At 48.2% G+C, this 15698-nt stretch overlaps 1 protein-coding gene across 1 annotated transcript; it reads right to left on the bottom strand.

Annotated features, from left to right (window-relative positions):
* Positions 1-1679: 1679 nt before the first annotated feature.
* Positions 1680-12409, bottom strand: LOC115181568 (dedicator of cytokinesis protein 1-like). Its single transcript, XM_029743463.1, has 6 exons — positions 12402-12409; positions 11451-11619; positions 7994-8136; positions 5297-5495; positions 2149-2305; positions 1680-1999 (listed from the first exon to the last, which is right to left on the bottom strand). Exons 1-6 carry the CDS (start codon positions 12407-12409, stop codon positions 1680-1682), a joined length of 996 nt encoding a protein of 331 aa, XP_029599323.1.
* Positions 12410-15698: the final 3289 nt, after the last annotated feature.

Genomic DNA, 15698 nt, shown 5'->3' with positions numbered 1-15698 from the left:
TTAATATCTAACGGGTTAAAGGCCATGTTATCAGAGTTGATATCCTTGGTTTCATTAATATCTAACGGGTTAAAGACCATGTTATCAGAGTTGATATCGTTGGTTTCATTAATATCTAACGGGTTAAAGACCATGTTATCAGAGTTGATATCCTTGGTTTCATTAATATCTAACGGGTTAAAGGCCATGTTATCAGAGTTGATATCTTGGTTTCATTAATATCTAACAGGTTAAAGACCATGTTATCAGAGTTGATATCCTTGGTTTCATTAATATCTAACAGGTTAAAGACCATGTTATCAGAGTTGATATCGTTGGTTTCATTAATATCTAACGGGTTAAAGGCCATGTTATCAGAGTTGATATCGTTGGTTTCATTAATATCTAACGGGTTAAAGACCATGTTATCAGAGTTGATATCGTTGGTTTCATTAATATCTAACGGGTTAAAGGCCATGTTATCAGAGTTGATATCCTTGGTTTCATTAATATCTAACGGGTTAAAGACCATGTTATCAGAGTTGATATCCTTGGTTTCATTAATATCTAACGGGTTAAAGACCATGTTATCAGAGTTGATATCGTTGGTTTCATTAATATCTAACGGGTTAAAGACCATGTTATCAGAGTTGATATCGTTGGTTTCATTAATATCTAACAGGTTAAAGACCATGTTATCAGAGAGTTGATATCCTTGGTTTCATTAATATCTAACGGGTTAAAGACCATGTTATCAGGGTTGATATCCTGCCTAACTAAGAGAGATACACAGTGGGAATCATCCAGAGAGTGGAACAGACACATAGAAGTGTTGCCTCGCATGTCCAATACAACCACACATTGGTGTAAGTTTTATTCAGGGTTCCTTCAGGGTTCCTTCAGGTGATTCAGGGTTCCTTCAGGTGATTCAGGGTTCCTTCAGGTGATTCAGGGTTCCTTCAGGTGATTTAGGGTTCCTTCAGGTGATTTAGGGTTCCTTCAGGCGTTTAGGGTTCCTTCAGGCGATTAGGGTTCCTTCAGGTGATTCAGGGTTCCTTCAGGTGATTCAGGGTTCCTTCAGGTGATTTAGGGTTCCTTCAGGTGATTTAGGGTTCCTTCAGGTGATTTAGGGTTCCTTCAGGTGATTTAGGGTTCCTTCAGGTGATTCAGGGTTCCTTCAGGTGATTTAGGCTTCCTTCAGGTGATTTAGGGTTCATTCAGGTGATTTAGGGTTCCTTCAGGTGATTTAGGCTTCCTTCAGGTGATTTAGGCTTCCTTTAGGTGATTTAGGGTTCCTTCAGTGATTTAGGGTTCATTCAGGTGATTTAGGGTTCCTTCAGGTGATTTAGGGTTCCTTCAGGTGATTTATGGTTCCTTCAGGCACATGGCTATCCTGAGAAACTCCTCGTCTTTGACCCTGAGCAGTTTCATCATTATAGATCTGGGCCATACATCTGGGAAGAAAGTGCCATTCCTATGGGCTCCTCCATCTCCATGAGTTTAGGGTCCAGTTTGAGTTCATCTGCCAGGAGTTTTTTGGCCTTGACTTCTGTGTCATGCCAAGATTAAGTCTTTACCAAGTTTCAGTCTATACCAAGTTTCACCCCCTCCCTCTATCTATCACCATACACTCCCTCTATCTATCTCCGCGTCGTTTCTGTGGGATGGAGTGATGCAAGACACAGTGATGCAATGGCACATCACAGGGAAGACAGAGACGCCCCTAGAGAGCCCAGGGAAGACAGAGACGACCCTAGAGAGCCCAGGGAAGACAGAGACGACCCTAGAGAGCCCAGGGAAGACAGAGACGACCCTAGAGAGCCCAGGGAAGACAGAGATGACCCTAGAGAGCCCAGGGAAGACAGAGAGGACCCTAGAGAGCCCAGGGAAGACAGAGACGACCCTAGAGAGCCCAGGGAAGACAGAGACGAACCTAGAGAGCCCAGGGAAGACAGAGAACCTAGAGAGCCCAGGGAAGACAGAGACGACCCTAGAGAGCCCAGGGAAGACAGAGACGACCCTAGAGAGCCCAGGGAAGAAACATTCAGCCAGCAGAGTAAGAGAACATGGTGGCGGAAGCTGCAAGGCAAGTGTGTGTATGTGTGTGTGTGTGTGTGTGTGTGTGTGTGTGTGCATATGTGTCCATGTATGTGTGTACTCACTGGAGACGGTGAGCAGGCTGAAGGACAGTTTGTTCCTGGGGGTGATGGGGGGGGCCCGGGGAGGACGGGGGGGGGGGGGGTCCGGGGGACACAGAGAGACGGCGGTCTCCACTCAACAGGTTCAACACCTGACTCTTTGGTCTCTGAGGCCTCAGTGGGCTGATCTGAACACACACAGAGAGAGAGACGAGACGTATCACATATCCTGTTGGAATCTAATCTAATCAAATCAAATCGTACGATCAAAAAATACATCAGAGGCCGCAGGCTGATCTGAGGACGTCTGGAGAGAGCCATCAGAGATCAGGATGCAATCAATCAATCAGGAGAGAAGGAAGGAAGGAAGGAAGGAGAGAGACCAATACATAAAAAAGCAAGCAAGAAAACAAAGAGAGAGAGAGAGAGAGAGAGAGAGAGAGAGAGAGAGAGAGAGAGAGAGTGGAGAGACAAAGCAAGAGAGAGAGAGAGAGAGAGAAAGAGAGAGAGAAATAGAGAGAGGAGAGAGAGAGGAGAGAGAGAGAGAAAGAGAGAGAGAAATAGAGAGAGGAGAGAGAGAGAAAGAGAAAGGAGAGAGAAAGAGAGAGAGGAGAGAGAAAAAGAGAGAGGAGAGAAAGAGAGAGAGAGAGATAAAGAGAGAGAGAGAGAGAGAGAGAAAGAAAGCCACCTATCATCCTCATGTTGCTACCAAACCTATTGTTTATTAGAAGTCAGACCATCTAAACTACATTTCAATAGAAAACCATCTAAACTACATCTCACTAGAAAACCATCTAAACTACATCTCAATAGAAAACCATCTAAACTACATCAATAGAAAACCATCTAAACTACATCTCACTAGAAAACCATCTAAACTACATCTCAATAGAAAACCATCTAAACTACATCTCAATAGAAAACCATCTAAACTACATCTCACTAGAAAACCATCTAAACTACATCTCAATAGAAAACCATCTAAACTACATCTCAATAGAAAACCATCTAAACTACATCTCAATAGAAAACCAAGTGAATGTAGTCCACTGAAAGACCAACTGGGTCTAAGCTGAAGAATAACAAAGGAGAGAGCAATTAAATACCATTTACAGTGAAAATTGCTTTCGCATCCTCGTCGGGATTGGCTCATGGCATTTCTCTCTGAACATGCAACTATGTAGAGAGGCTATTTGCATTTCTAAAGCAGGGTATAGATTGAAACTGACGTTTACTGTCAGCTTACTGCATCTTATTTGTGGTTAGTGCCTTAATACTGGTTTCACAAGGTAGGGCATCATTTCAATCTGTATTGTGAAGAAGTTTTAAAGGGCTCCACATTTATTTATATATTGTAGACAATCAGCTGTTGATTCACAAGTTCATTTGTCAATCAACCCCGCTGTAAAACTCAGTCAGTCAACAACAGGGTGTTGCTTAGAGTGGATGTTTTAAACGGAGACAGTATCTACTCGTCCCGCCTCTGGTAGAAATACATCCAGTCATACAGCTTACAGCTGTTAGCCTCGTTCCTGTGCCAATGACGTTGAATGAAAGAGTCTCTCCTCTCTTCTCAGGCCCCAAGGAAGAAGCTCTATTAGGGGCCAAACGACTGATCTCTCACCAGGGGAATCTAGGGGCCAGACGACTGGCTGGATGATCTATCACCAGGGGAATCTAGGGGCCAGACGACTGGCTGGATGATCTATCACCAGGGGAATCTAGGGGCCAGACGACTGGCTGGATGATCTATCACCAGGGGAATCTAGGTGCCAGACGACTGGCTGGATGATCTATCACCAGGGGAATCTAGGGGCCAGACGACTGGCTGGATGATCTATCACCAGGGGAATCTAGGGGCCAGATGACTAGCTGGATGATCTATCACCAGGGGAATCTAGGTGCCAGACGACTGGCTGGATGATCTATCACCAGTGGAATCTAGGGGCCAGACGACTGGCTGGATGATCTATCACCAGGGGAATCTAGGGGCCAGACGACTGGCTGGATGATCTATCACCAGGGGAATCTAGGGGCCAGACGACTAGCTGGATGATCTATCACCAGGGGAATCTAGGGGCCAGACGACTAGCTGGATGATCTATCACCAGGGGAATCTAGGGGCCAGACGACTGGCTGGATGATCTATCACCAGGGGAATCTAGGGGCCAGACGACTAGCTGGATGATCTATCACCAGGGGAATCTAGGGGCCAGACGACTAGCTGGATGATCTATCACCAGGGGAATCTAGGGGCCAGACGACTAGCTGGATGATCTATCACCAGGGGAATCTAGGGGCCAGATGACTGATCTATCACCAGGGGAATCTAGGGGCCAGACGACTGGCTGGATGATCTATCACCAGGGGAATCTAGGGGCCAGACGACTGGCTGGATGATCTATCACCAGGGGAATCTAGGGGCCAGACGACTAGCTGGATGATCTACCACCAGGGGAATCTAGGGGCCAGATGACTGATCTATCACCAGGGGAATCTAGGGGCCAGATGACTGATCTATCACCAGGGGAATCTAGGGGCCAGACGACTAGCTGGATGATCTATCACCAGGGGAATCTAGGGGCCACACTCTGATTCTTTTCTTAATTGAATTACCGATTGGTGGCTTCATCCCAAAGGGCCAGAGCAGAGGGCTTTGATGCTCTGCTGCTGTAATGAAGAGAAGAGGGAGGAGGAGCCGAGGGATATAATTATGTGGTGAGGAGAGAGGGAGGGAGTGAGGTGAGGAGGGAGGGGGGGAGGGAGGGAGGAGAGAGGGAGGGGGGAAGGAAAGAAGGAAGGAAGGGAGGGAGGGAGAGAGAGAGAGAGAGAGAGACAGAGGAGAGTGTGAGAGAGAGAAAGAAAGAAAGAAAGAGAGAGAGAGAGAGAGAGAGAGAGAGAGAGAGAGAGAGAAAGAAAGCCACCTAACATCATGTTGCTACCAAACCTAATGATTATTAGAGAGAGAGGAGAGGAGAGGAAAGGAGAGGAGGGAGGGAGGACGGAGGAGAGGAGGAGGACGGAGGGAGGGAGAGGGAGGAGAGGGAGGATGTGGTGCAGAGAGGAGGGGAGTGGAGATGAGGGAGGAGGAGGAGAAGAGAAGAGAAGAGAGGAGGGGAGAGGAGAGGAGAGGAGAAGAGGGAGGAGGAGGAGCAGAGCCAGGGATAGTTCCTCCTCACCGTCTCTGACAGTATGACTGCCTCGGCGGGCTGCAGGGGGATGTCAGTGGTCTTCAGCTCCTTGTCAAAGATCTCCTGGTGTTTACTGTTCCTCTTCTCTTTCTTCTTGTCCTTCCTCTCCCTCTCCGACTCGTCGCGCTCCAGCTTGTCCTGGGACTTGCAGTGCAACTTCTTTGGCAGGAGAGGCTCTAGGGCAAAGCTGGGAGGGAGAGGACAACAGGGAGAAGGAATGAACATACAGTGACTTCGGAAGGTATTCAGACCCGTTTATTTGTGCACATTTTGTTACGTTACACAGCCTTATTCTAAAATGGATTAAATAAAATAAAAACTTCTTCAATCTACACACAATACCCCATAATGACAAAGTGAAATTAGTTTTTTTTTTTTACATTTTTGCACATTTAAAAATAAAAAACAGAAATAACTTTTTTACATAAGTATTCAGACCCTTTGCTATGAGACTCAAAATTGAGCTCAGGTGCTTCCTATTTCCATTGATCATCCTTGAGATGTTTCTACAACTTGATTGGAGTCCACCTGTGGTAAATTCAATTGATTGGACATGATTTGGAAAGGCACACACCTGTCTATATAAGGTCCCACAGTTGACAGTACATGTCAGAGCAAAAACCAAGCCGTGAGGTCGAAGGAATTGGCCGTAGAGCTCCGAGACAGGATTGTGTCAAGGCACAGATCTGGGGAAGGGTACCAACACATTTATGCAGCATTGAAGGTCCCCAAGAACACAGTGGCCTCCATCATTCTTAAATGGAAGAAGTTTGGAACCACCAAGACTCTTCCTAGAGCTGGCCGCCCGGACAAACTGAGCAATCGGGGGAGAAGGGCCTTGGTCAGGGAGGTGACCAAGAACCTGAAGGTCACTCTGACAGAGCTCCAGAGTTCCTCTGTGGAGATGGGAGAACCTTCTAAAAGGACAACCATCTCTGCAGCACTCCACCAATCAGGCCTTTATGATACAGTGGCCAGACGGAAGCCACTCCTCAGTAAAAGGCACGGCAGCCTGCTTGGAGTTTGCCAAAAGGCACCTAAAGGACTCTGACCATGAGAAACAAGATTCTCTGGTTTGATGAAACCAAGATAGAAGTCTTCGGCCTGAATGCCAAACGTCACGTCTGGAGGAAACTTGGAAACATCCCTACGGTGAAGCATGGTGGTGGCAGAATCATGCTATGGGGATGTTTTTTCAGCGGCAGGGACTGGGAGACGAGTCAGGATCGAGGCAAAGAACGGAAACACCTGAAAATACTGTAGCTGTGCAGCAACGCTCCCCATCCAACCTGACAGAGCTTGAGAGGATCTGCAGAGAAGAATGGGAGAAACTCCCTAAATACAGGTGTGCCAAGCTTGTAGCGTCATACCCAAGACGACTCAATGATGTAATCGCTGCCAAAGGTCCTTAAACAAGGTCTTAATACTTATGTAAATGTGATAAAGTTTTTTATTTTTAATACATTTGCTAAAATTATGGGGTATTGTGTGTAGATTAATGAGGGGAAAAAAAATCCATTTTAGAATAATGCTGTAATGTAACAAAATGCTGTTAAAGTCAAGGGGTCTGAACACTTTCTGAAGGCTCTGAATGTGACGACCAGGGGGAGGAGTTTCTGGAACAAAAAGGGGCGGTGAGCGTAGCAGGGGGCGTGCTAATGGACACTGTCGGCGCGGCTGAATTTTACAAAACATTTTAGTGGCCCCCCCCTTCTTCAAGTTTTTTACAGCTATTTTTGCATTTTTAAGTGAATTTTATGCAATTCTTTGAATTTCTCCATGGCCCAGAGATACATTTTTGCAGTTTTAAAAGTGAATTTCTGACAAATTTTACACATTTTTCCATGGAGCTGAGAAAACATGTTGTAGTTTTAAAGCACATTTTGAGGGACTCTACAAATCTGCCAAGGAACTGAGAACAACATTTAGCAGTTTTAAAGATAATTTCCTGCATTTTGCCATGGCTAATGCTGTGTTCTTCTGCTTCAACTTAATAACTAAACCAATGCTGTTCAATTCATTGCTTTTGGTGATTGTTACTTCTCAATGATTATTCCCTGTAGCTCAGTTGGTAGAGCATGGTGTTTGCAACGCCAGGGTTGTGGGTTCGATTCCCACGGGAGGCCAGCACAGAAAAAAATGTACGAAATTGTATGAAATGTATGCATTCACTACCGTAAGTCGCTCTGGATAAGAGCGTCTGCTAAATGACTAAAATGTAAAATGTAAATGTATTTACATTTGAGAATAATATTCCCCCAAAATATATAAGGCCATTATCTTTTCTATATACTTTATATTTGGCTTTAGTCGTTACATTTGTTTTTCCTTTGGGACTTTGGCATCCTGAAGAAAACTCTTAGGTGGCCTGCCCAAGGATTTCTAAGGCAGCAAAATCCCCATATAGAATATAAACCTGTGTTAGTGTGTACATTAGTCCTTAATGAAAGGTGGGGTCAGACATTCAGAAAGGTGTGTTCCATTTTGAAAGGTGTGTTCCATTTTGAAAGGTGGGGTCAGACATTCAGAAAGGTGTGTTCCATTCAGAAAGGTGTGTTCCATTTTGAAAGGTGTGTTCCATTTTGAAAGGTGGGGTCAGACATTCCCATTCATAAAAACAAATCTGACGTCCCCATTTGTCACATAAACGTGTCTGTCTCTCTCTGTGTGTGTATGATTCCTTACCCGTCTGAGCCAGGTCTGGAGGGTGAGTTGTCAGAGGAGATGGAGTTGACTGAAGCCACAGAGAGTGGTCTCTGTTGTGAGGGCATGGTGTAGGAACGCAGCATAGAGCGAGGACGGGTCCCACGCCTGTCATCCACCGCAGGCTGCAGAAACAAACACACACAACACAGTTTAGTGCCATGGAGTTACTACACCATTATTTAATAACACACTGACAACATCATGTACACATTTAATCATGACACACAGAGAGACACACAGAGAGACACACAGAGAGACACACAGAGAGAGAGACAGAGAGACAGACAGAGAGAGAGACAGAGAGAGAGACAGAGAGAGAGAGACAGAGAGACAGAGAAAGAGACAGAGAGACAGAGAGAGAGAGACAGAGAGACAGAGAGAGACAAAGAGAGAGACAGAGAAAGAGAGACAGAGAGATACAGAGAGCGAGAGAGACAAAGAGAAACAAAGAGAGAGAGAGACAAAGAGAAACAAAGAGAGAGAGAGAGACAAAGAGAGACTATTGAGCTACATATAACATTGGAAGTGAGTAGAGTCCTGACTATAAAGTCTGGCTATAACAAAGTTCTGTTTCTGGGGCCATAGTTCCTTGAGAGAGTCCTGAGCTGCTGTCAGCCTGGCTAAAGTTCCTGGGGTCGTAGTGAGAGTCCTGGGCTGCTGTCAGCCTGGCTAAAGTTCCTGGGGTCGTAGTGAGAGAGTCCTGGGCTGCTGTGCTGTCAGCCTGGCTAAAGTTCCTGGGGTCGTAGTGAGAGTCCTGGGCTGCTGTCAGCCTGGCTAAAGTTCCTGGGGTCGTAGTGAGAGTCCTGGGCTGCTGTCAGCCTGGCTAAAGTTCCTGGGGTCGTAGTGAGAGAGTCCTGGGCTGCTGTCAGCCTGGCTAAAGTTCCTGGGGTCGTAGTGAGAGAGTCCTGGGCTGCTGTCAGCCTGGCTAAGTTCCTGGGGTCGTAGTGAGAGAGTCCTGGGCTGCTGTCAGCCTGGCTAAAGTTCCTGGGGTCGTAGTGAGAGAGTCCTGGGCTGCAGTCAGCCTGGCTAAAGTTCCTGGGGTCGTAGTGAGAGAGTCCTGGGCTGCTGTCAGCCTGGCTAAAGTTCATGGGGTCGTAGTGAGAGAGTCCTGGGCTGCTGTCAGCCTGGCTAAAGTTCCTGGGGTCGTAGTGAGAGTCCTGGGCTGCTGTCAGCCTGGCTAAAGTTCCTGGGGTCGTAGTGAGAGAGTCCTGGGCTGCTGTCAGCCTGGCTAAAGTTCCTGGGGGTCGTAGTGAGAGAGTCCTGGGCTGCTGTCAGCCTGGCTAAAGTTCCTGGGGTCGTAGTGAGAGAGTCCTGGGCTGCTGTCAGCCTGGCTAAAGTTCCTGGGGTCATAGTGAGAGAGTCCTGGGCTGCTGTCAGCCTGGCTAAAGTTCCTGGGGTCGTAGTGAGAGAGTCCTGGGCTGCTGTCAGCCTGGCTAAAGTTCCTGGGGTCGTAGTGAGAGAGTCCTGGGCTGCTGTCAGCCTGGCTAAAGTTCCTGGGGTCATAGTGAGAGTCCTGGGCTGCTGTCAGCCTGGCTAAAGTTCCTGGGGTCGTAGTGAGAGAGTCCTGGGCTGCTGTCAGCCTGGCTAAAGTTCCTGGGGTCGTAGTGAGAGTCCTGGGCTGCTGTCAGCCTGGCTAAAGTTCATGGGGTCGTAGTGAGAGTCCTGGGCTGCTGTCAGCCTGGCTAAAGTTCCTGGGGTCGTAGTGAGAGAGTCCTGGGCTGCTGTCAGCCTGGCTAAAGTTCCTGGGGTCATAGTGAGAGTCCTGGGCTGCTGTCAGCCTGGATAAAGTTCCTGGGGCCATAGTTCCTTGAGAGAGTCCTGGGCTGTTGTGCTATGCCTGTGCTGTTTTGTCCTTACAGCATATTCATTATTGCCGTGAGAACACACACACACGCACCACACGAGCCATCGGCGGTGATGATCGTCCACCTCGTGAATTTATACCATGTTAATCCTCCTCCTATCTTTGATGGATCAATACCCTCCTCCTCCCATCAGTGTTAGTTAATAGCATCTATAGATCCATGTCCTTGGGGTGATTCAGTGAGCGTGTGCTCTTCCATACTGAACTGGCCCAGGGTCTGTTAGGTAGCAGTGCCAGCAGCATTGTGTCCCAGCTACAGTAGGAATGACTCAGAGAGAACAGGACACAATAGAGTACCGTTCAGGAAGAACACAAATATCATGGCTGTACCTGGGGAGATGGAGAGTTAAGGACCTGAAATACTGAGTCACGGTCTGTCTGTTCTGTTTGCTCCATGCGTCAACAACAACACCATGGGATCACGTAAAAAGTTGGTGTAAAATAATCCTCATCGCGCCCATAATTTTGACAAAACTGTAGGTGATGGCATAAAAGTTTGTTTGGAAATAAATCCAGGGACACTTTTTAATGGGCCAACAACAGGAGAGGAGAGAGAAGAAGTACAGCAAGAGGAACTTCCACTCCCTACCTTCAGGCTCTGCTCAAACTCAACAGCCCGAACACTCTGTTCTGCCACCTCTGGTGTCTTGGCCCTCCCACCCCTCTCAGCCCAGTCCAAGCTCTTTATCTGTCCTGGCACCCCACTGGTGGAACCAGCTTCCCCCTGAATCTAGGACAGCAGAGTCCCCTGCCCATCTTCTGAAAACATCTGAAACCCTACCTCTTCAAACAGTATCTTAAATAATCCTCCTCCTCACACTCCTCGCACTTAACCCCCCCCCCCCCACCCCTTCTAGCTCGGACTCTACTGACAGCGACGTTATTGAGGGAAAATGTACCTTCTATGCCTGTGATATGTGGTTGTCTCACCAAGCTACCTTAAGATGAATGTACTCACTGTAAGTGGCTCTGGATAAGAGCATCTGCTAAATTACTAACATGTCAATTTAAAATGAGTAGGAGAGAGTAGGATGAGAGGAGAGGAGAGGAGGAAAGAGGACAGAGAGAGAGGAGAAGTAGAGAGGAGAAGAAAGGAGAAAAGAGGAGAGCAGAGAAGAGAGGAGAAGAGAGAAGAGGAGAAGAGAGGAGAGGAGAGGAGAAGAAAGGAGAAAAGAGGAGAGCAGAGAAGAGAGGAGAAGAGAGAAGAGAGGAGAAGAGAGGAGAGGAGAGGAGAAGAAAGGAGAAAAGAGGAGAGCAGAGAAGAGAGGAGAAGAGAGAAGAGAGAAGAGAGGAGAAGAGAGAAGAGAGGAGAAGAGAGGAGAAGAGAGGAGAAGAGAAGAGAGGAGAGGAGAAGAGAGGAGAGGAGAAGAGACGAGAGCAGAGAAGAGGAGAGAGGAGAAGAGAGGAGAGCAGAGAAGAGAGGAGAAGAGACGAGAGCAGAGAAGAGAAGAGGAGAGAGGAGAAAATAGGATAAGAATGCATAGGAGAGAGGAGAAGAGAAAATCGGAGAGAGGAGAAGAGAGGAGAGAGGAGAAGAGAGGAGAGGAGGAGAGCACAGGAGAGAGATATTACCAGTGTCTTGACTCCGTACTGTTTCTCCACTTTCTCTCTGAGCTGTTTGAAGCAGGCCTCCAGGCGCTCATGGAAAGGCCTCAGAGCCTCCGTCACTTTCTCTCCATGGATACGAACTCCATCAGCTAGGTAAGGGATCTGAAAACACACGATGGTCACAACAGTTATCCTATGGGATTTGAACACACACACACACACTCTCAATGGACACACCAGTTATCCTATGGGATTTGAACACACACACACACACTCTCAATGGACACACCAGTTATCCTATGGGATTTGAACACACACACACACACTCTCAATGGACACACCAGTTATCCTATGGGGATTTGAACACACACACACACTCTCAATGGACACACCAGTTATCCTATGGGATTTGAACACACACACACACACACTCTCAATGGACACCACCAGTTATCCTATGGGATTTGAACACACACACACACTCTCAATGGACACACCAGTTATCTATGGGATTTGAACACACACACACACACTCTCAATGGACACACCAGTTATCCTATGGGATTTGAACACACACACACACTCTCAATGGACACACCAGTTATCCTATGGGATTTGAACACACACACACACTCTCAATGGACACACCAGTTATCCTATGGGATTTGAACACACACACACACCAGTCAAGTTAGGGACCTCAACACAACAAAATGGACACAAAACCCCACAACATTCCTGTCCTACTGGTGTCAGGTAGACACTGGGACCTAGAACTGTTCATTAGGGCCGAGCTCACAGCAAGTCATGGTGTGTGTGTGTGTGTGTGTGTGTGTGTGTGTGTGTGTGTGTGTGTGTGTGTGTGTGTGTGTGTGTGTGTGTGTGTGTGTGTGTGTGTGAAAGCCAAGGGAACTTGACCGTGTTCATTAAAGCCCTGGTAGAAAGTAGAAGGCCTGGTTGCCATAGTCACCTCACCGCCCCATGCTCCTACTCTCTAGTCACCTCACCGCCCCATGCTCCTACTCTCTAGTCACCTCACCGCCCCATGCTCCTACTCTCTAGTCACCTCACCGCCCCATGCTCCTACTCTCTAGACACCTCACCGCCCCATGCTCCTACTCTCTAGACACCTCACCGCCCCATGCTCCTACTCTCTAGTCACCTCACCGCCCCATGCTCCTACTCTCTAGTCACCTCACCGCCCCATGCTCCTACTCTCTAGTCACCTCACCGCCCCCATGCTCCTACTCTCTAGACACCTCACCGCCCCATGCTCCTACTCTCTAGACACCTCACCGCCCCATGCTCCTACTCTCTAGTCACCTCACCGCCCCATGCTCCTACTCTCTAGTCACCTCACCGCCCATGCTCCTACTCTCTAGTCACCTCACCGCCCCATGCTCCTACTCTCTAGTCACCTCACCGCCCCATGCTCCTACTCTCTAGTCACCTCACACCTCACCGCCCATGCTCCTACTCTCTAGTCACCTCACCGCCCCATGCTCCTACTCTCTAGTCACCTCACCAGCCCCATACTCCTACTCTCTAGTCACCTCACCGCCCCATGCTCCTACTCTCTAGACACCTCACCGCCCATTCTCCTACTCTCTAAGACACCTCACCGCCCCATGCTCCTACTCTCTAGTCACCTCACCGCCCCATGCTCCTACTCTCTAGTCACCTCACCGCCCCATGCTCCTACTCTCTAGTCACCTCACCGCCCCATGCTCCTACTCTCTAGACACACTGTGAGTTTCCTTCTGTTCTCACACTGCTCCTTTACATGACACAGCAACGCTAAGAGAACACAGGACTGACCCTGGACTGACCCTGGACTGACCCTGGACTGACCCTGGACTGACACCGGACTGACCCTGGACTGACACCGGACTGACACCGGACTGACACCTGGACTGACACTGGACTGACCCTGGACTGACCCTGGACTGACCCTGGACTGACCCTGGACTGACCCTGGACTGACCCTGGACTGACACCGGACTGACCCTGGACTGACCCTGGACTGACACCGGACTGACACTGGACTGACCCTGGACTGACACTGGACTGACACTGGACTGACCCTGGACTGACCCTGGACTGACCCTGGACTGACACAGGACTGACACAGGACTGACACTGGACTGACACAGGACTGACACAGGACTGACTAAGGACTGACACTGGACTGACACAGGACTGACACTGGACTGACACCGGACTGACACCGGACTGACACTGGACTGACACCGGACTGACCCTGGACTGACACTGGACTGACACTGGACTGACACAGGACTGACACTGGACTGACACTGGACTGACACTGGACTGACACTGGACTGACACCGGACTGACCCTGGACTGACACTGGACTGACCCTGGACTGACACCGGACTGACCCTGGACTGACCCTGGACTGACACTGGACTGACCCTGGACTGACAACGGACTGACACCGGACTGACCCTGGACTGACACTGGACTGACACTGGACTGACCCTGGACTGACACTGGACTGACACTGGACTGACCCTGGACTGACACTGGACTGACCCTGGACTGACCCTGGACTGACACTGGACTGACCCTGGACTGACACTGGACTGACACTGGACTGACACTGGACTGACAAGACTGACACAGGACTGACACAGGACTGACACTGGACTGACCCTGGACTGACACTGGACTGACACTGGACTGACAAGACTGACACAGGACTGACACAGGACTGACACAGGACTGACACCGGACTGACACCGGACTGACACCGGACTGACACTGGACTGACACTGGACTGACACCGGACTGACACTGGACTGACCCTGGACTGACCCTGGACTGACACTGGACTGACACTGGACTGACACCGGACTGACACTGGACTGACACAGGACTGACACTGGACTGACACTGGACTGACACAGGACTGACACTGGACTGACCCTGGACTGACACCGGACTGACCCTGGACTGACACTGGACTGACACTGGACTGACACTGGACTGACCCTGGACTGACACTGGACTGACCCTGGACTGACACCGGACTGACCCTGGACTGACCCTGGACTGACCCTGGACTGACACAGGACTGACACTGGACTGACCCTGGACTGACACAGGACTGACACTGGACTGACACTGGACTGACACTGGACTGACACTGGACTGACACAGGACTGACACTGGACTGACACAGGACTGATAGAGAGTGTACAAGTAGGCAGGCAGGTAGGCAGGTAGCTAGGGCGACACACAATTGGCCCAGCATGGTCCGGGTTAGGGGAGGGTTTGGCCGGGGTAGGCCGTCATTGTAAAACAAGAATTTATTCTTAACTGACTAGCCAGGTTAAATAAAGTTGAAATAAATAAATGAACTAAAAGGTAAGGGATTACATGTCTATAGTAAATGTCTGAGTCTAGTCTTTATGATGCTATGAGAGAGCACATGCAGAGACACACATGATACACTGTAAACATCACAGCATGTAACCACCCAGTAACGACACAGTCAGATGATTCAACACATAGTATAACAACATGACATCATTTAACAGTGTCTAAAGACCCAATGACAGATATACATGCACCTGGTAATGATCTGACTGTTAAGGCTGATGATAGACATGCACCTGGTAATGATCTGACTGTTACAACTGTTAAGGCTGATGATAGACATGCACCTGGTAATGATCTGACTGTTAAGGCTGATGATAGACATGCACCTGGTAATGATCTGACTGTTAAGGCTGATGATAGACATGCACCTGGTAATGATCTGACTGTTCCAACTGTTAAGGCTGATGAGGAACTGAACAAAAACTGTATGGTTGAAAGAGATGAGGCAAAAGGAGGCGGCCAAGTCTGTCTGGACATCTGACTGGCTGACTTACTGCAAATGGAGAAATTATGTGATTAAACTCAACAAAGAAGAAGAAGAAACAGTATTATGAAGTCAAGATCAATGATATGAAGAATGGTGGAGAAAAAAAAACGTTGGAGTACTTTAAATGAAATTATGGGCACAAAGACAAATTCAACTCCAGCTTTCAGTGAATCAGATGGCTTATCACAAAACCATTTGATGTTGCCAATTATTTTAATGATTACTTCATTGGCAAAGTGGGTAAATGTAGGCAGGAAATGCCAACAACGACCAGTGAGCCTTCATATTCATGCATAAAAAATGTGAATAATGAAAGAAAAGCATTGCATATTTTAATTTTGTAAAGTTAGTGTGGGAAAGGTAGAAAATGTTTTTTTATT

The sequence above is a fragment of the Salmo trutta genome, unplaced genomic scaffold (genome assembly GCF_901001165.1).
Source record: "Salmo trutta unplaced genomic scaffold, fSalTru1.1, whole genome shotgun sequence".
Classification (NCBI taxonomy): Eukaryota; Metazoa; Chordata; class Actinopteri; order Salmoniformes; family Salmonidae; genus Salmo; species Salmo trutta.
This window is presented reverse-complemented; position numbering and strand designations above follow the sequence as displayed.

Coding starts and splice junctions, on each gene's coding strand:
- LOC115181568 (XM_029743463.1), bottom strand. Junction 5,496..7,993: donor TCCAGACCTGGCTCAGACGG/GTAAGGAATCAT, acceptor TCTCCCTCCCAG/CTTTGCCCTAGAGCCTCTCC. Junction 2,000..2,148: donor TGTCCTTCAGCCTGCTCACC/GTCTCCAGTGAG, acceptor TGGGCTCTCTAG/GGTCGTCTCTGTCTTCCCTG.